The sequence below is a fragment of the Oreochromis aureus genome, linkage group 20 (genome assembly GCF_013358895.1).
Source record: "Oreochromis aureus strain Israel breed Guangdong linkage group 20, ZZ_aureus, whole genome shotgun sequence".
Classification (NCBI taxonomy): domain Eukaryota; kingdom Metazoa; phylum Chordata; class Actinopteri; order Cichliformes; family Cichlidae; genus Oreochromis; species Oreochromis aureus.
The window spans coordinates 1,251,488-1,271,866 of record NC_052961.1 but is presented as its reverse complement, the minus strand read 5'-3'; the positions used below and the strand labels follow the sequence as shown (position 1 = coordinate 1,271,866).

General features: G+C 50.3%; 1 protein-coding gene across 6 annotated transcripts in view; it reads left to right on the top strand.

Moving 5' to 3' along the window:
• The window catches only part of LOC116328013 (nucleolar protein 4-like), a 113,902-nt gene that overhangs the window by 66,908 nt on the left and 26,615 nt on the right, over positions 1-20,379 (top strand). For all 6 annotated transcript variants that reach the window (XM_039604481.1, XM_039604484.1, XM_039604485.1 and 3 more), the window contains one exon: positions 2,395-2,548. In XM_039604481.1, coding sequence (XP_039460415.1) covers positions 2,395-2,548 — 154 coding nt within the window. The remainder of the gene's footprint in view (positions 1-2,394; positions 2,549-20,379) is intronic.

The window sequence follows — 20,379 nt, the reverse complement described above, 5'->3', positions numbered from 1 at the left end:
TTTCCGTGTGAAGCAGCTGTGATTGATTCCTTAGATCTAAACATCTCAGTTTAAACTCTGCCTGCACCCCGACCTGCCTTCTGTGGGAAACGGCTTCAGAGCAGTCAATGCTAACCGCATCACGTGAATCAATGCAGATATAAAAACTACATTTATATGAATGCGTCTACATTTTAGCAGCACCCAGGAACAACCCGTGTTTGTGCGTTTGCATCTGTGTCGTTGGCTTTACTTCATTCGTGTTCTGCTGTCTTGTTATTAGCTCAACATTTTATGTTTGCTGTTGGATTATGCTTCGTGTTCCTGCTCCGAGTTTTGACGTCACTGGGATGTTTCTGAGGTCTCTGCTCCTCACCTCACTTTGTAGAACATCAACCTTCTTGGCTTCTTGTCTGTCGTCTCCTTGAATATGTGCGTAACAAGAAAAGGCGGTCGTCGTACTCGAGATCTAATTATGCATCCTGAGATGCTGATTACAGCTTTGCACATGTGTTTGATGGCTGGGACACAGTCAGGAGCAGCATCGCTGCTGACAGGCGAAGCTAATAATCATCCCATTAAAATATAACGAGACTCGAACCGCCTCACATAACGTAGCGCTGTGTGTACACACGCTCGCTGTTTGGATCCCATGACTTTCATGTCGGGTTCGGAGTGTGAAAGCATTTGTGAGAGTGGGTAGAAACGCCTCAGAGCGAGACGTCACCACACAGACACACCTCCCCCGAGGTGTTCATAACCTGGAAACATCTCAGCTGCCTCCCTTCAGTGTGGATGAGTTCCTCCTGAGTGGCCGAGCTCGAAGGCTGGCCCGGACACTCATTTCTGCTGCTCGTATACGTGATCTCATTCTTTAGCCCCGCAGCTCGTGGTCGGAGGGGGAGGAGCTGAGGGTCTGCACCAAGGATCAGATAAAGGAGGATTATTTTGATCTGTGACTGTTGCTTTGTGGGAAAAGTCGAGTGGAGACCAATTTTAAACAACAACTTCACTTTAATTAATGTCCAAACACATGCTCTATGGCCCAAAAATCAGAATAAGCAGGATTATAATATTAATAATAGTTTAATGAGATCGGCTGTGTTGCCAAGCGTTCTCCGCCTGAGCCGAGGAGTATTTGAGTATTTGAGGTGGAAGAAAGGCAGCTCAGAGAAACATCGGCGTGTCGCTTGTGCCGCCGGCGAGGCCTGTAGGTACAGCTGCTCGTGTTGTGTTTGATTTGGCGTCTCTCTCTTGCCTCCTGCCCGCTGTTTGCTCTGATGTTTGGGTTGAACCACGGGGCGGGCGTCATGGTGGATCCCACGGATGCTGACATCGACAAAGAGGCAAATAAAGAGATTAAAAACGGTTTCCAACAGCAGGTAAACACAGTTTGATTCATCCAGGTGACTTTAAACAGGCATGCAGAGCGCTGTGGATTATCAGGAAGGAGGCGGAGCAACTCGTTGGCGAGGCCTGTGTGTTCGTGGAGAGCACAGATGTGACTCGTGACACGCGTCCTGCTTGGAGGCTGCTTCTCGTTTTTCTTTAATAAATCTTTAGATTGGTTTGTGTCATTAACGATGAATCGTCGGCTGAGACGAAACGTCTGTGATCGTCTATTTCCATCTTTCATCCGTTTGTTTCCAGATGTTCATCTGCTGTGAGACGCTGCGTTACAGAAGACGCAAAGAGTGTTTGTCAGTGTGGAGATGGACAGAAACCTGCCTGCTCATTCCTGACCTCACCTTCAGTTTCTCTGATGATGTGGTGTCAATTTAAAGTGAGGCTGCAGAAGTGACGCGTGTCGTTTAGTCACAGAGTTTGGTTCGTCATGAAGCATGAACCAACCACCCCGCAATAAACGTGGGGTGGTTGGTCCCCACAGAGAGGGGATAGAAGCCCCACCCACTCGCTTTGTGAGGGGCAGTCAATCGGAAGAAAGTTGTCTTGGAGGAGGAGGGGCTAAATCAGCTTGTTTCAGACAGAGGATGAAGTGAGCAGCTGCAGGGGGGCTCAGTGTGAGATAAAGAAGGATTATTTCAAACTGTGACTCATGCAAAGCTGCTTTGGGACAGAGCCAGAACACAGACGGCTGGAAGTTTAGTTTTTCCTTCGTTCCCACAGTTGGATTACTTCAGATTTTATTATTCCAGATTTTTACTTTTTATAGCTTCAGTATTATAGTTTTTTTTGTCAGGCTGATAAACCGATGCATCGACGCCGCTGATGCTGCTGATAAAGACATCTCCTGTGTATTCTTAAATCTTCCCGTCTCTGTAAATGCCAGCAGTACTTTACACCAAAGCCTTGTTTGCAGCGGTGCATGCATCACTACATGTAGCTGTGCTTGGGTTACGAACGTGACTGGCTGAGGCTGGATGTGTGACTGTGCTCTGTGTCTGTGTTTCTCAGGATGACAGTTCAGTGAGCAGCGAGGAGGAGGCCGAGATGAGCGAGCCCACGTGGCTAGCAGCCGATCTGGGAGCAGCGTCAGACCTGAGCCCATCGAGCCGCGGAGAGAGGATGCGCCACAGTCCGCAGAACGCCCACAGCAAAGAGGATGACGGTAAGAGCGGCGTTACGCCCGCCCGAGTGCTGCCGCGCGGCCAAAATGGCGCTGCGTTTGTGGAGATGACGTGTGGAGGTTTCCTTTGAAGGCGTGCAGATTGTCTGAAACATGCATGTGTGCATAGAGCAGATGGTGATCAGAGAGAAAAGCTCCTGTTGTGTTCACTGCCGTTAATCCCTGCAGCGGGTTCAGGAGGTCACACCAGATAATGTGCTGCTCTGAAACATCTCGCCTCTCCTGCGTCACCTCGTGTGACGGCGGTGAGCCGGCGCCGTCTGCTGCTGAGTGATAGGAAACAGGAAACTTTCCACAGGGTGGCCGTCCTAACGAGGAAACGAGCGCTGGTCGAGGGTTTGGATGTTTTAGAGGTTGGTTATGATTGGTGTGTTTGAAGCCAGTGTGGCAGTCACATGATCCACTTACACCTGTGCAGTTGTTCTGACATCACTTTGAGCTACGCCCACCTGACTGACCAAATAACACCTTCTTCCACCTCCTGAAGATGATTGTGTAGTTTTCAGAGCTGCTGTAAAATCTTCAGGTGGAAGTCGGCAAACATTCAGCTTTTTGTTCGGGCCATGCCAAACTAACACGCTGACGTCCTCAGACTTCAGACTGGAACCAAACAGGAACTTTATTCATTAGAAACAACGTGAACGCTTCGTCCTCGGTGTGACGGAGCAGCCTGATGCCTCGGCTCCGTCTGCTTTCAGTCTTGGTGCAGGTACTGCGAGTGATGTCACTGATACATCTGTCCCACCTTCACCTGTCCTCCTCCTTCATTACTCCTCTTTAATATGTCCTCCTGCTGGCAGGCGTCCTGCTGAGAGGAGCGCACACTTCTAATGCAAGAATACAGCAATTACCTGCAACCCTGTGTGTGTGTGTGCGTGCGCACAGCTCATCAATGCACAGCACTGAACACTGAGTCTGATGTGAGGAGGGTGGCTGATCTTCATCAGCCTGGCCTCCTTGCTGCTCCTCCTCCTTTCTGCTGGAGGAAACATGTTTTTGGACAGTGTGAGATTATTAATCATGGCTTCTTCTAAACATTAATCATTTATAACACCAAAATAAACTAAACTTTGTGTAAACTGAGATGTTTTAGCTTGAACACACTTTGATCTTTAGTGGACCGATTTCTGTTTTGCTGTGCATCTATTTCTGTATCTATTTGCTCCCTCCATGATTATTGCGTGTGGCATAGATGGGAGGTCTTTATTTTACAGTCTAAATTTATTCTCTTCTTCACTTTAAAGACATCCAGTGCCAGGCCGATAATGGTCCCTGGGCCTTATGTTTGACACCCCTGCTCTGTGGTATATACAACAGTAGTATATTGTCCCTGTGGGCTCCATGCTTCTTTGGAGTTCTGCTCAGGTTAGCTGTTAGCATATTGTTCAATGCGTGATGTCATAATAAAATAAAATCCACCAACCAATCAGGTGTGCAGGTGGAAGCATCATTAGCGCTACAGTCCGTGTTTCGCTTGTGTCTGTGGTGCTGGTGGCGGGACTGGTTGGAGAGCATTGCATTGTGGGAGAGAGCCAGCCGGAGGCGGCGAGCTGTGAGCCTTCAGTAGGTGGCGGAGTGTATAGGGCCTTGTTATTCAAAGGTCAGTGTGCCGCCTGCACCTCGCATAGACGCCAGAGCCGCGGCGTAGGCGTCCAAATGCCACAGCACTCAGAGGGGAGGGTGAAGTGGCTTCCTGCTCGGTTAGAGTCCGATCCAAGAGGGAAGCGGGCAGAAAGCCCCTCCTGGCCTCTAATGCACACCAGGAATCTCCGACACGCTCAGACGGGCGTGATTACTTCCTGTGGCCTCCGATCGCCGTCTTCTTTAAAAATGAAGAAATCCTGATCCTCTTTCACGTCAGTGCGAGGGCCCCTCTGTGTGCTGCCCGTCAGTTTACCGTCAGGAGAGCTGTGCAATTATTATCACGGCCCCGCCCCCGGCGCCCTGTAAAGGTGTCTAAGAGCAGCGCCGGTCATGGCTCCTGCTGCTTCTGCACTCTCATGGAGCTGCTCCTTAAAGTCAAAGCGGAACTAGTTTAAACTCGTGTTACTGTGAGCGGTGTTGGCGCTCAGCAGCGGCTCTTCCCTCTGACAGCGAGGAGCTGCAGCCGAACAGCTTGTGCTTGATCCGACTCGCCGTGTTAATATCAGGTGGGCGTTTCCTCAGCGGCCGTCAGCTCGTTTCTGCACAGACGGTGCGCCCGCCGTGTTCAGGAGCAGCCAGTAAATCACCTTTAAAAGCTTCTGAGCACCACCTTGGCTTCTTTTCTCCTCCGCTTGGCTTTACAGCTGAGGCGGAGAGCTTTGGCGATTGGTTCAGACTGACGGTTTGACACCTGCCGCCAAGGCCGAGCGACGGGTTCAGGAAAAACGAGCGTCGACAGACGGTTGCACGAAGCAGCCAGCGAGCACGTGTGGTATCTCAGCAGGAGGTTAGAGGAGTGTGAGTGGCCAGCATCAGATTAACAAAGAGTCTGAAATAAGCTACTAATAATCAGAAGACTGTCTGTGTACCATTTCTCACTGAATAAAGACTCAGTCATGGTTGGTGGGTGACTGGGTTTAAAGAAACCAGCAGCAGGATGTCCTGATGAAACCAACAAACATGAGACCCTGAGTACAAACGCAGGCGTGTGTTTAAAGAACACGTCATTCGTTGTGTGTTGTATGAATTAATCATGAATGTTGGTGATTGTGGGCTCTGTTAGGACGGTGGTGCTGACTGAGGTCCAGAGCCTGGGCTCCGTCCAGCTGTTTGAATTTGACAGTTGTGATATGAGAGCCGGTGGTGAAGCAGCTCTGCGGCAGCGTTAACCTTGACTCGGGCTGTCTGTGTAGATTTATTCAGCTGCTGGAGGAGACGACCACGGCCTGAGCTCTCCCTGCCAGCGGCAGAGCTCCGTCATCTGCCGTCGATGTTTCACCGCGCTCTCTGAGAGGCTGCTGCCCTCTCCACATCACGCCGCCTCCAAGGGGACGCACTCCTCATAAGTGGCCCCTCCACTGCCTCTCGTTTCTGGCCACTAAGCGTCCTCTCATCCCTCCCCCAAAGCTACATCCACACCAGATCCTCTGCTCTGCTGACCCGCCCCCTGAGAGGCTCCCGGCTCGTTCTGTGGGCTGGAGGAAGAGGATGAAGAGGGCTCGTCAGGAGATGGAGTTGACATCACAGATCCTCTCAAAAGGGGACAAGCTGAGGGTGGAGAGGGGAATGGAGACGGGGCAGGAGGGATGATGAGGGTGACATCATGAAGAGGAGGAGGAGGAGGAAGGGAGAGCATGAAACTGAGGAGAGCCAAGCCAATATATTGATCACATGACACACTGAGGTGGAAACTGTCTGCAGCTGCTGCTGTTACAGATGTTCCAGTAAAACCTGTTTCCCTTTTTTTATGTGCTGCACAGCTTCATGTTGGTCTTCATCAGGAACAAAGAGCACCTGATCTTATGGATTCTGCTGAGAGTTGAATCAACCTCACCATGAAACATGAAGTCGGCTCAAAATGATCAAACTGCTTTTACTGCCATGACAGATCCACTGAGTCATTCTCCTTCACGATCATTATCAAACGCTCCGTAACGTTTGGGTTTCAGACTGCGAGATTCTGGACGACAGTTCAGTGCCCGGTAACGGGACGGCTTCTCCGTCCTGCCGGGTGTTGTACCTGTCAGACTGTCCAGCGTCCTGCACGAGCGAGGCGAGCGCTCAAAGACATTTATGTTTCTGACTGAGGAGAAAAGCGAGTGGAGGTGATGTTTTCACGCCGTCCTGGCTCTTCCCACTCAGTCCTGTGTAACAAACCGTCTGCTGTGGGGAATTATTTGCAGCACAGATTACAAAGCAGTTATTTACGCCTCAGTATGCAGACGCTGTTCTGTTCACATCACAAAGGTTACTGACACGAGGACGGCTGGAGTTAAGGATCCTGAATGTCGTCTGTGCTGCACTTGCTCCTAATAGTTGACCTCCTGTTCCTTTTTTCTGGCTGTGGTTATTGTAGTGGTTATGTTTCCTAGTTCGTGTCCTCGGTGCTGAGAGACTGTGTCCAGGTAGGAGGATGGACAGGTGAGCTGTGAGGAGGACGGGCAGGATGAAGAGTGATGAGGAGAGCAGAGTTCACCTCCCTGCCATACATGTATGGACACATGTGTGTGTGCGTGCGTGCGCGCACATGGTGGCAGCCTGCCTAGTCGGATGCGGCGCAGCGGGGAAAGTAGGCTGGTGGAAACAAGTGACAGGATGACTTTGACCCCCTCCTCCTTCACTGCCCCTCACCCCTGCAATCAAGCTGGGGGATGGCAGGCTGAGGATGAGGGTGCAGGATGGATTGAAGGGTGGAGGTCAGGTATGAATTGGAGGCAGAGCAGAGGAAGGAGCATTAGATTAAATCCTGCGTACCTCCTCCCCTGATGGAGGCCGGCGCATCGAGACAATATGACACATGAACATTTCCTTTCTAAACTGCAGGGCGATCAGAGCACTGCAGGAGTCACGATGGAGAGATCAGATTTGTTCAGCTCCATCTTTGATCTGTTTCTGATCATTCACTGGAGGAAACTTCAGAAGGCGCTTTTACCACAGCAGGAACCATCCTGGTATCACCTGCAGCTAAAAGGGAGACTTTCATCTGACTCCTGATGAAGCCTGACGTTTACCCAGAATGCACTCTGGGAAGTTTCCTTCAGTGAATGATCAAACATCAGGGTGGCGGCGCTCTGTGTCACAGGCATGAAGCTGCTGCAGGTTATTCATGCTGACGCTCGCAGGGCACAAAGCAGGGAGCAGGCTCCGGTCTGTAGCAGCGCTCAGATGGTGCTCAGCTCTGGGAATTTCACCTGCATGTCTGCTTTAATTACCAGGGATGCTGGAAACATCATGGAGAAGGAGCCAGTGTGGACCGAGCCGCTGCAACACAGTGAAAACGATTAACAAACAAAAAGCAGAAGAAATCAATAAATATAAATAAAGAGTCAAAGATAAAGACAGACTGTGTGTGTGTGTGTGTGTGTGTGTGTGTGTGTGTGTGAATAATTAGCTGCAGCCTCCTGCTTGCCTGTAATGAGCTCTGTTAGAGACTCGAACCTCGACACCCTTTAAACAAGCGTCTGACTAAACCCGGTGAGCTCTCAGAGCGGCGTGGACTTGCTTGCAGCCTGGTGTGTGTGTGTGTGTGTGTGTGTGTGTGTGTGTGTGTGTGTGTGTGTGTGTGTGTGTGTGTGTGTGTGTGTGTGTGTGTGTGTGTGTGTGTGTGTGTGTGTGTGCGTGTGTGTTGCACTGTGGGATGTGAAGCGTTTTGTGGAAATGGCCTAATGGGGTTTGCAGCGGCCGTTGTAATTTTCCCAGCCCATTATTCTGGCTCTTACTCTGCGAGGCTGAAAGCAGCGCTCGGGTCACTTATGAGCGGATTCTGGGAAACGCAGACGTCACTAATAGCAGAACAAAAAGCAGGCTGATGGAATATGTGTTAGATATTCACTGCTCAGATGACTCTTCATCACTCTGTGACAGAGCAGAGATGGATCAGCTGCTCTGAGAGAAAACTACAAACCACCAACTCACCTGCTTGCATCATCGGGGCGTGGCCTCTGTGACTGACAGGTGGATGGGGACACAGGCGGCTGTAGCTGCTAACAGTTTTAATGGCATCATGTGACCAATAACATGGCTGCTGTGAGGTCACTCACAGAAGGCGGAGCTCCAGCCTTTCATGGAGGCTCTGCTAACATGTGGCAGCAGAGGAGAGGAGTTGAAGGATAAATGTGAGGAAGGAAGGGATTAGAGGAGATGAGAGGATAGAGGAAGGATGGACTGAAGCTAAAACATCTGGCTGATGTGGTTGGAGGGTTGAAGCCCCTCCCCCCCCATCTGACCTCGGGCTGCTCTGGGGGAAGGCCTCGCTGCAGATTCGCCGTTCCCCTCCGAACGCTCCCGTGACCTTCGCTCTGTCACAGACGAGACTGTTTTCCGTCTCGTCTGTATTCGTGCGATGGAGAGCGATGCTGAGTAACAGGAAGGAGCGTTAGTCATCACTGGACTGTGCGGTCTCACACACGCCGTCATTGGCTGCTTAAGGAGAAGCTACCTGCATGTACAATATTTAGCATTTTCATATCACACATTTCTTTGCAGATCAAACAGCAGAAGAAAAACCCGACGGTGACGACGGCGGCGTCAGATGTTCTGCACGTGTGCAGTCAGAGCTCGCTCCCTGCTGAGCCCGTCCTTACTTTTGGCCTCTTCGTTGTGCAACTCTGATTTACTGCACGAGTAAACACGACATTTGTCCACATCGCCGTCCCCGCTCTTATCTCTGAGGCCCCACACACCTGAGGTCACCCCTCAGGTGTGCCTCTTTACTTTATTACACTGCCTTAAAGGCTGTGTGTGTGTGTGTGTGTGTGTGTGTGTGTGTGTGTGGCTGTGTGTGTGTGTGTGTGTGTGTGTGTGAGAGAGAGAGTGTGTGTGTGTGTGTGTGTGTGTGTGTGTGTGTGTGAGAGAGAGAGAGAGTGTGTGTGTGTGTGTGTGTGTGTGTGTGTGTGTGTGTGTGTGTGTGTGTGTGTTATGTGGGGTTATGTTCCCTCTGCGGGGGGCAGCTGATAACAATGGGTACAAATTTCAGATTGGGACACTTTATGGGGCCAACCTTTGGACGTCCTCTGAACCTGCACCATAAAACATAAGAACACACACACACACACACACACACACACACACACACACACACACACACACACACACACACACACACACACACACACACACACACACACACACACACACACACACACACACACACACTCACACACAGGTGAGCAAACACACACCTCAAACCTGTTTGTTGAAGTGGCTGAGGGGCGCTGTGGGGGAGGTTGACAGGAAGAGGGTGGAGTGTGTGTGACGAGCTGAAGGACAAGGTCACGCCGCTCTAATCCACACACGTGTAGCGAGCGTGTGGCGGCGTGTCCGAGCATCAAGGCCTGTGATGCTTTTGTTCTGCTGCTGATTTCATTAAAGGCTCAGTTCAGTGTTGACGAGCAGAAAAACGTCAAGCAGAGTTTTGAAGTTTACACCCCAGCCGACCCTCAGCTCGCCGACCCTCAGCTCGCCGACCCTCAGCTCGCCGACCCTGACACCGTTGAATTGAACGGGCAGCCCTGACGGAGTCCAACCAATAATTGTGACATGGCGAGCTCCACCATCATTCAGGTGCTGGTCCGCTCGCTGCTGTGGGACTCTGGGTGGAGCGTGGCGTCCTGATGAGATTGTAGGAGCGCTGAACGTGACCTCCGCTCCTCGGCTGCAGCAGAAATGGTGGGTGGTGTTTGAGGGTGGAGGTGTTGGAGGTTCAAACAGCTTCAGTGTCACAGCAGTGTTTCTCGTGTCTCCTGAGCTATGGCGTGTTGGTGACGAGCTCATGCTGGTGTCAGCGGGACACTGATGCTCGTCGCTCCGTCACTCTTCCTCCGTCGTTATCCCGATGAGTCGTTTGAGGCCGCGGAGCCGCTCGTCTCCAGCTCGTCATGTTCCTCTGTTAATGCTCCGCCCTCCTCATCTCTCTCCGTTGTTCATGTTTTACTTCTCGCCGTGTGAAGACACGTGAATACGTGCGCGCAGAGTCGAGGCCGATCAGTCGTCCTCCGGCGCTCCGGCATTGTTCTGTGAACAGAAGCGATGATACTCTCGGGTCAGGCTTTGTGGCGTTGTGTTGTCTTCACTCCTTTTCTCTCTGTTCAATGTCGTATCTATTCACGCAAACACAAAGTGCAGCGCTCGTGTCCTCCCTCCGCCCCCGAGCGCCGCTTCCACGCAAGCTTTCTGCAGCTCTCAGGAACTTTTTCAGGGACGTGAAAGTTGCTGTAAAGAGTTCAGACACAAAGGGTCGAGGGTCCTTCCCGTCTCAGGGGCTCAGGCTGAGCTCTGATTGGTTCCAGGACTGCTCGTCCACGTTGTTCTGAATACAATGGCTTGGTTCTGCTTTCATGTGTCAATGACGCATCCGGTCGTTAGAGTGCCGCGCTGTTCCTCAGGTGGGAGCATCAGGGCCAGGTGAGGCTTTCTGGCTTTACCTGAAGCGATAAGGAGCCCCGGAGGAGCGGGTGATGGGAGGTGATGGGAGGTGCTGTATCAGGAACAATGAGAAGTGAGAGCTCACAGTCAGATTCTTTATCTGAAGAAGAGCGTCGAGCTTCACCCGACACAGAACTGCAGTTTCATCTCCACTTCCTGTCTTTGATCGAGGATCAAACCACATTTTATCTCTCAGCCTGACTTCATGGTTTCATTCATCTCACACACACACACACACACACACACACACACACACACACACACACACACACACACACACTGTGTGTGTGCAGACTGAAGGCGCCTCATTCAAGCCTAATTTGAACTAAAACTAAAACTGTGATATTCTTTTCTGATTTTTGCACTGTTGCTGCTGCTGTTGTTGCTGCTGTTGTTGCTGCTGTTGTTGCTGCTGTTGTTGCTGCTGTTGTGAGGGTGACTCCAGTATAAAACTCCATCAGGTGGAGGAGCTGGGCTGGGTGGCTCCATCAGGATGAGTTTGCTGTGCGGAGATTGTACGTAGTTACAGACGGAGGTGAGCTGTGACAGGCAGTCAAGTTTTACAGCGAGGTCGTAAAGTTGGGTAAAGTGTGTGTGCAGACAGCAGATGGAGGCTGTGTGTGTGTGGGTGGATGTAAATGCAGCGCTGTCTCCAAATCCTGCTCCAGACTATTGAACCAACGGCGTCTGCCGCAGAGAAGCAGCCGCTCTTTATTCTCCTCCGGTTTATGTCTCTTTGATTTTTTTATGTCCTCTGACCTCCGTCAAACACTTTACGACAAACTTTATGAACAGCCTGAACTCCGTTCCTCGTATTTGACTCGATACATTTCTCAGAAGTTTTCACATAAAAGTCGAGACGTCAGATTAAAGCAGCGAGGTCCGCCTCCCAAACGCCTGATGGCTTCTGGCTGTTTTCGGATGCATGACGGATAAATTTGAGCCTCTCGCTCCGTTTGTGTGTGTGCATTTAAAATGACTGTGTGTCGGGGTCGAAGGTCACGTGGTAACACACGTGATCTGTTTAGGTTACAGCCTTAAAAGTCATAATTTAAGATGGACGCAAAGTTTTATGGAGCGGAATAAATACAGCACATTATTTATTCTGTGTAAATACGGAGGATGTGGGACTGTGGAGGGGGCGGGGTTACAGCAGAGGTCAGGGGTGCCAGGTTGACATATAGTACCCTGGGGTGAGGTGTGGGTAGATAGCGAGACCTTCGGGGTAGTTTGGAGTGGATGTGAGGCGCTGGCGGAGAGAAAGGAACGAGCCAGCGAGAGATACTGGATATATGCATCAGCTCTGAGGGGGAGACGGGGGCTGACTGTGGGGGGTTTGGCCATATGTGTGAAACATAGGAGGAGATTTATGAGCAGCAGAGATCAGAGTCAGAGATGGTGAAGGTCTCCGGGATGAATGAGGCTCGAGGGGCGAGTTAGGAGCTGATACAGGACTGCTAGGAAGAGAGAAACCTGGGGAGGTGCGAGGGATGCAGAGCCAACCGCAAAGCTAGCAGTGTGTGTGTGTGTGTGTGTGTGTGTGTGTGTGTGTGTGTGTGGCTGATGCTGCAGGAATGTGTGTGTGGGAGTGGTGCAGAGAGCGAGGTCGAGGAGGAGAGAGTCTCCATAGTCTGGGTCTTTGTATTCCTCAAGTGTGTGTGTGTGTGTGTGTGTGTGTGTGTGTGTGTGAAGGTGTGGAAGGCAGGGAGGAGCTCCCAGCATTGTCTTTCACCTCTCAAGGCCGCACACACACACACACACACACACACACTGAGATGTGTGGAGGACAGAGAGCTGAAGCAGTGAGTGGGGTGGAGGAAGGAGACGTGATGAGGAAGAGTGCGTGGCTCATATAAAAACATGGCGGAGGGTCGGGGTGTGTCTAACGGCTGCTGAGTGGTGCTCAAACCACAGGCCACGCCCATCTTTTGTGTAAGAGGCGGTCAGCTGAGGATGGACGCTACCTGAAACGCTGTGTGGTCAGGTTTGTGGACGAGGTTAAAACACGCCCCTTCACACACGTCACACTGACGGCTGGCTGTTGGTCGTCATCCCAATCTCCGGTTGCCTAGGTAACCCTCTCATATGTTTACCTGCTGTCTTTTCTCAGTCAGTGGTCTCCTTGGTGCAGGGGTGGGCAATTCCAGGCCCCGAGGGCCGGTGTCCCTGCAGGTTTTAGATCTCACCTTGGGTCAACACAGCTGATTTAAATGGCTAAATTATCTCCTCAACATGTCCTGATGTTCTCCAGAGGCCTGGTAACGAACTAATCATGTGATTCAGGTGTGTTGACCCAAGGTGAGATCTAAAACCTGCAGGACACCGGCCCTCGAGGCCTGGAATTGCCCACCCCTGCCTTGGTGCTACTGTGTGAAGTTTCCTGACCCTGACGCCACACTGCCGCTCGTTGCTGCTCCAAAGATCGCTGAGTGTTAGAGGAAGTGTGCGAGATCCACAGCACGGCTTCGTCCTCAGGCTGTTCTCCACCTTTATCCAGGTGTAGAAACACCCTGCCCCGCCCTCCCAGCGCTATGTGTGACAGCAAAGTGTGATTTATTTCAGTCGACTAAACGTTTACAGAGTGTCTTATTGTGAAACGTGTGAAACACTACGCAGCATCCGGCACAGCCGAGGACAAATGTGCTCCTCGGACATGAAAACGTTACCTGACTGCTTTTGTCTTTGAAATGGTCACATGGGCTGTGGAGGCTCAGTTAGGAGGTCGACCTCACAGCGACCCCTGGGGTTCTTTCATTGGTCGATTTCGTCTGAGCTTCGCTAAAAGGACACTCAGCTCGCTTTGTTCTAGAAAACGCTGAAAGCCAAACATGCTAACATGAGCAGCACATTGTTGGTGATGAAGACGAGGGCTGTCGGTGCAACAGAACAGCACGTCAGAGGGAACAGGAAGTGCAAGTCAAGATGTGCACGTATTACTGCGAGGTTACGCCATCAACCCCAGCCTCGGTCTCAGGTGAGTCAAGCTGCGGGTTCAACACGTGTCGCCTTCTTCACGGCGGAGGCAGGAGAGGAGGGAAGAACTGCAGTTTGGATAATGAGAGGAAGAAAGTAGGAGGCAGGGAGCAGCAGAGCTGGAGATCAGAAACACAAACAGAATGATGATGAGAGAATTTAAACGGGGAGATAAAGGCAGGAGATGTCAGAGGGATACACCGAGCGCTGACTGAGGCCTCTTTGATTTACATACTGCTGCAGAATAAGGAGGAGTACTTTGAACTGTGGCCGTGATAGATGTGCACTTGGGTACGTATCCTCTTTGAGACGATGCAGAGGAAGCCTCAGCACCAAAGGGAACCAGCGAGAATCACTCTGAGGTTAGTCTGAGCTGAGAATCAGACGTTCCTGTCCAACGAACAACGCTGACAGCAACATCCTCCATTCACTCAGGAATTTCTTCTGTAAGATGTCACAAAATAGATGATTCTGCGCTCAAAGCAGCAAATTCTCAGAGCTCAGAGGGAGCCAGCGCAACCAGGTCCCTCTGTAGCTGTGGTTCATTTATCAGCCTCTAAGGTTGCTGCTGATGAAGACCAGCAGAAGAACTGAAGATGAACATCAGTGTGGACTGGTACACTGCCCTGTGACACTGGTGCTGGTTGATCAGCTCAGCATATGACTCTGTTAGGCTGGATGAATCTGGACAGGTGAGTTCGTTAGCTTGGTTCATGAAGTACCTGGATACAGGCGCTGACAGTTTGGGCCAATCAGCCAACGATCGCTAGCTTGTCTACTTCAGCGTGCATGCTAACTTTAGCTTGGTTTGGCGTCCATGCTCACGTTTGTTGATACTGGGCAGAAGAAGTGCAGCTCTGTTCGGGTTGGATCCCCAAACCAACCAGAGCTCCTGCTCATGCTGACCCTGCTGCTGCTCTTTTATCGCTCACGGTGCTTATAGGAGCATCGTTTAGCTGCAAATCCGACCCAAGCGAGTTCGGAAAAGTGTTTACATCTGTAGACCTCCAACGGCTGCCCAAAAATCCCAACTCATCCAGGGAAGTGTGACGTTTCCCCTCAGAGGAGGCGTGATGGCTGCTGAGGGCGACAGAGAGGCCTTTTGTTTTGTTTTAACTCATTCAGTCACACTGATCACACACACCATGTGATCCCCTCACACATGCTGTGTGTGAGTCACAGTCAACTTTGTGTGTTCATGTTGTGCGCTGTGGTCCTCACATGTGCGTGATGATGCTGACAGTGGCTTCATTGGATGATGTGAGGAGCAGTAAAGTGATGACAGGACCGTCGCTGGTTTTATCTTCAGCTCACAGCTCGGGTTTAATTCTGGTTTAGCTCTGGTTTAGCTCAGGTTTAGCTCAGGTTTAGCTCTGGTTTAGCTCAGGTTTAGCTCTGGTTTAGCTCTGGTTTAGCTCTGGTTTAGCTCAGGTTTAGCTCTGGTTTAGCTCAGGTTTAGCTCTGGTTTAGCTCTGGTTTAGCTCAGGTTTAGCTCTGGTTTAATTCTGGTTTAGCTCTGGTTTAGCTCAGGTTTAGCTCTGGTTTAGCTCAGGTTTAGCTCAGGTTTAGCTCAGGTTTAGCTCTGGTTTAATTCTGGTTTAGCTCTGGTTTAGCTCAGGTTTAGCTCTGGTTTAGCTCAGGTTTAGCTCAGGTTTAGCTCTGGTTTAGCTCTGGTTTAGCTCAGGTTTAGCTCAGGTTTAGCTCAGGTTTAGCTCTGGTTTAGCTCTGGTTTAGCTCAGGTTTAGCTCAGGTTTAGCTCTGGTTTAGCTCAGGTTTAGCTCTGGTTTAATTCTGGTTTAGCTCTGGTTTAGCTCTGGTTTAGCTCTGGTTTAGCTCAGGTTTAGCTCTGGTTTAGCTCTGGTTTAGCTCAGGTTTAGCTCAGGTTTAGCTCTGGTTTAGCTCAGGTTTAGCTCTGGTTTAATTCTGGTTTAGCTCTGGTTTAGCTCTGGTTTAGCTCAGGTTTAGCTCTGGTTTAGCTCAGGTTTAGCTCAGGTTTAGCTTTGGTTTAGCTCTGGTTTAGCTCAGGTTTAGCTCTGGTGTAGCTCTGGTTTAGCTCTGGTTTAGCTCTGGTTTAGGTCTGGTGTAGCTCTGGTGTAGCTCTGGTTTTCTGTATAATATTACCCAGAATACTGTTGCTGTTAAAAACCCTGTTAGTGCACCCACAGCTCGTGTTTGGACCACCTTGGGTGGATCTTTGGGGAAGTTCTTGTACTTTCTTCTCTACCACAGCTCACAGTTGAAAATCACTGTACAATTACCTGTTCCATTATAACTGTAACATGCTGTGAATGTAAAGCTGCCCGACTTACTGGTTGTAGTTTGAACTGTGGAACATGTCAGAGCTTTGCTTTGTGTCACTGCATCGTTTACCGTTGGCTGAAGTCACTGCTGCCTCAGCGCAGACATCACGTTAAGCAAACTAGCTCTAATTTACACGAGACGAAGAGCGCCTCAGCTTCCTCTAATGTTGGCCCTGGTCCTGACCCTGATTCTGACCCTGGTTTGCTGTAGTGATTAATGGACTGATCTGAGGCCCGGTGATGCTGTTTGGTGCTGACAGACCCGCCTGCTGGCTGCTGAGGCAGGCTCATTTGTTTACTGGCTTCAGAATCTGTTCACACATCAGAAATAAAGTGTTTAACACAAACATGCTGAGAATTCCACAAAATGCCGACGTTGTGAATTGTAACCTTGATGATTTCAATAATGTCACACAGGAAGAAGAAGACATTTTTCAGAAAGACCCAAAAACATTTGGAGGACATGTTTCTCAACAAGTCTGCAGCTGAAATCTCGTCTTTAGTCTCCGTGTCTGGAATCGTCTCCGACCTAGGTGCAGAGCGTCGGTCTCACACAGGCTGCTGCGTTTCCTTCCATTTATAAAGAAAAAAATCAATTTTAAGCTCAGAAACAAAACTGAGACAAATCAGATCAGTGAAAAGGCAGCAGCACTGAAAAAGCCTAATGATGGAGTCAGACCCATATCTGCTCAGCAAGGAAGTCATTATCTTACATTAGACAAGTTTCATTGATAGAAAGTCACTTTGTCCCGCCTGATGGGAGAATACGTAGGGCGAGAGCAGACCACGGCTGGGCGGGGCAGACATGAAACCTGAGGGAGAAACAGAGTTTAACTGCGACGGAGTCGATCCGCTCGCCATCTCCAGCAGACGAGGAAGAAGAGAACGAGCCGGAAACAAGAGACGTCCCGGCCGGATCCTCAGCAGCGGCTGCTCGCGCTCCCCGGCCCACATCAGCTCCACATCAGTCTTTCATGTCTAACCCCAAAATCATAAAGCAAACCTAATTCACCGTAAGTCAGTACACCACCAGCCCCCGGCTGCAGGTGGTGCATTTACGTGTTTCTGTAGAACACGGACACAGCAGCGCTCAGGAGGAGAGCCCACCTGCTCCACCTGTTCATAACGCCATCCTCACACCCGGCAACATGAAGACACGTTTGTCTGCGTCAGGTTTCATTTAGGATCAGCTGGGAAAGGTCAAACCTGCACCCGTCACTGCGTGTGCAGCCTCGTCACAGCCTGAGACACACACGCACGCACGCACACCCAGCGGTGACTTAAAGCTGACCAATGACGGCACAGCTCTCATCTGGAGAGGTGATGCATGAAAGCGTGCAGGTGTGTAATGAGACATTCACTCCTCGCCGCTGGTGAGACGAACGTCCGAGGCAAACGCAGGAACGCTGACGGCGCTGCCGCTTGGGAAAGTAGGTCATCGGGGCAGCGTTGACAACGCTCGCTATTAATGAACACAAACAGAGGTGGGTCACATGACTTTCTATCAAAGCTGCTTCGCTCAGCAATGAACAGGCTGACTGTGGACGCCTCAGGAAGGAGGAGAGAGGATGAAGAATAAACAAAGAACCCCTCCCACCCAAATATAGAAATCAGGCTGGTGAGGAAGAGGATGAGGGGCAGAGCGAGGGGAGAGGATGAAGGCGAGGCAGAGGGAGAGGAGGGTGAGGATCAGTGTGATCAGTGCGAGCGAAGAGGAGGGATGTGTTCTGCCAGGATCGCCGCATTCGAGGCCTGCAGGAATTCTGGATACACGGGTTTCCTCATGTCCACAAAGAGATGTTTGTTTCTGGTGTTTCACTTTCAGTTTTCATACTCGTTTCTTCTTTCCTCTGTTTTATTATTAATAAATGATTAATACATTTATTAATGATTGATGATTTGTTATTAATAAGTCAGTGTTAATGTTAGGGTTCGGCCATATTTCAGTAACGAGCATGATTAAAAACAGAGAATAATCCATCAGTGATTAATATTCAGATGTCTTTCCTCAAACGTGACTTCAGATTCATATTTTCCTGATGATACTTTCAAAGTAAAATGCAGGGTAAGACAGGTTAGGGTTGGAGTGACGTCTGCCCAAACGACGACTTCCTGTCCACGGTAACGTTGTCGAGGCGCTGTAAGCTCTGCTCTCCGCGTGTGTGACATCAAGTCAAAGCGCCCGCCTGAGCCCCGCCCCCTCTGCATCTCTTCCTCCATCCTCCTCCTTTGTCCGGCGCCTCCCTCCCCTCACCCACTCAGGAACATCGACGGCTCTTTGCCTCCTCGCTGCAGGCAGTCGCCTCCTCTCCTGCTCCCTGTGGGGGGTTCCTCCTCTCACAGAGGAGGTGCAGCCTCCGGAGGTGCAGGTGGAGCTGTGGAGATGTTTCCATGATGTGAAACGTGTGATGAATTATACACAGGCGAGAGATAAATGTGGCGCTCACGCGTGTTTTTAATGCCTCGTGTGCTTGATCTCAGCCCTTTGTGCAACAACCCCCATCACAGCAGCACACACACACACACACACACACACACACACACACACACACTAATTAAAAATAGCCTCCAGTATCCGGCCTCTGTGTCCCATCTGAATCAAACCATCTGTTTTTTAATTAAACTGCAGATTTTATTGTTTTTGTCTCTTTTTACTTGAACACAAACCATCAGAAACCATCAGGTCAGTGAAGAAGATGAAGGGGAACCCAGGCCGTGCTGCGTTCAGGGTCTGCTGTACGTGTATGGAACTGATTTCCTGTTGGCGTGTCAGAGCAGCATGGAGATTACATCATGTGGTTAAAAATCCCATTAATGTCAGAAACTCTGATGTATTAGTGTCGGTCTGCACAGGAGGAAGTCTGTTGTCCTAAGAGCTAGGGCTGTGCGATATGACCAAACTCTCATATCCCGATATAAACATTTATTGTCCCGACAACGATATTTATCACAGAAATGCTACATTTTCTGTAACTTCTGTGAATCTCGGGCAGCTCGACCTGTGTGAAGAGTTTCTGCTGGGCGTCGTGTGCCTGGAGTGTTTTGACCGATGCATGAAACGATACATTTTTAGACTTTAGCCGCCCAGTATTTGTTCCACGGCGTGCTGCGGGGAAAAGCCTGTTCTGACGTTGGAGTCTGAGGTGTATTTGGAGCACCTGTCGGCTCTTTTTTGCTTCTCATCCGTAAACTCTTGTGTAAGTGGTACAGAGGTTTGTCGTGTTCGAGTCTGAGGTGGGGAGCGGTTTCCTGCATCATTTCCTGAGTAGAGTTTTCTGGTCCGTGTCAGACTTTTCATAACCAACCCGTGTCCATGCTGCAGATGGAGCCCCTCCTCCATTTGTTTGGACTGCTCCTTCTGTTTGTCATCTTTTCAGTTTATTTTGAAAAATCTCAATAGGATCTTCAGCTTTATTGTGAAAGTTTTATGTGGAAAATAAACAAGCGGACGGCGGAGCCACACGCTGGGTTTACCGTCGTCGTTGCTAACGACAACGCTTAAAAACAGCCACTTGTCCGTCTGTAGGGTGGTTATTTTAAATATAAGAGGAAGAGCGAACTTTAAGAAATGGATACAGCCGCTACAGCGACCGTCAGAACCATGAAAAATAAAGCGTAAACAGTTTATTTTGCAACACAAAACAAATGATAGCGTAATATGAAACGATAGACGTTTTCATATCGTCATCTGATATGTATCGTTTTATCGCACAGCCCTGCGAAGAACCGCCTTCTAACGAGGCGCCAAACTGCAGGGCCTCTGATGTCCAGCAGAGGCAGCAGTGAGTCAGGCCCCATGTTTAAACTTGACAGCACGCTGGCTGCGTCTCACTCTTTCACGCCTCGTCAGGAAATAAGAACACGCCTGCTTCTCTATGAACGCCGCGGCGACGGGCTCATCAGCAGCAGCAGCAGCAGCAGAGTTAATCCTGCTGATCCCAGAACAGATCAGTCTCTGTTTAAAGACATGTAATCCTCTCTGCTGATCCCCCATCACACACACACACACACACACACACACTGAAACACATTAAGACTTTGTGGTTGTGTTCGTCACTTCCTGTGAAAGTGTTCTGGTTCTCACACACAGACTCTGATGAAACTGTTTGTGTGATTATTACACGTTTAAAGGGGAGGAGCTGAGGCTCGTCAAACATGTCGAGCGTGTGCACGCAGCCACGCCTCCTGCCGCTCGTAACAGGAAGCGAGTGCAGGGATGTGATGGATGGACTGGATCGCTCACACGGTCTGCCACCTTCCCTTTGCTGATTGGACTCGATTAATATTGCATGACGAGGACAGACGGGGGAAATACTGCGAGGCATCGGAGCAGCTCAGGTGCTGCGTATGAGCCGTGCACATATCAGCTTAGAAACACCACAGACTGTATATAAAAGACACACACGGCCCAGGAGCCCTGCAGGGTCGATATTTTACTCTTTGGAGTTGCTATTTTCTGGGTGGAGTCACACG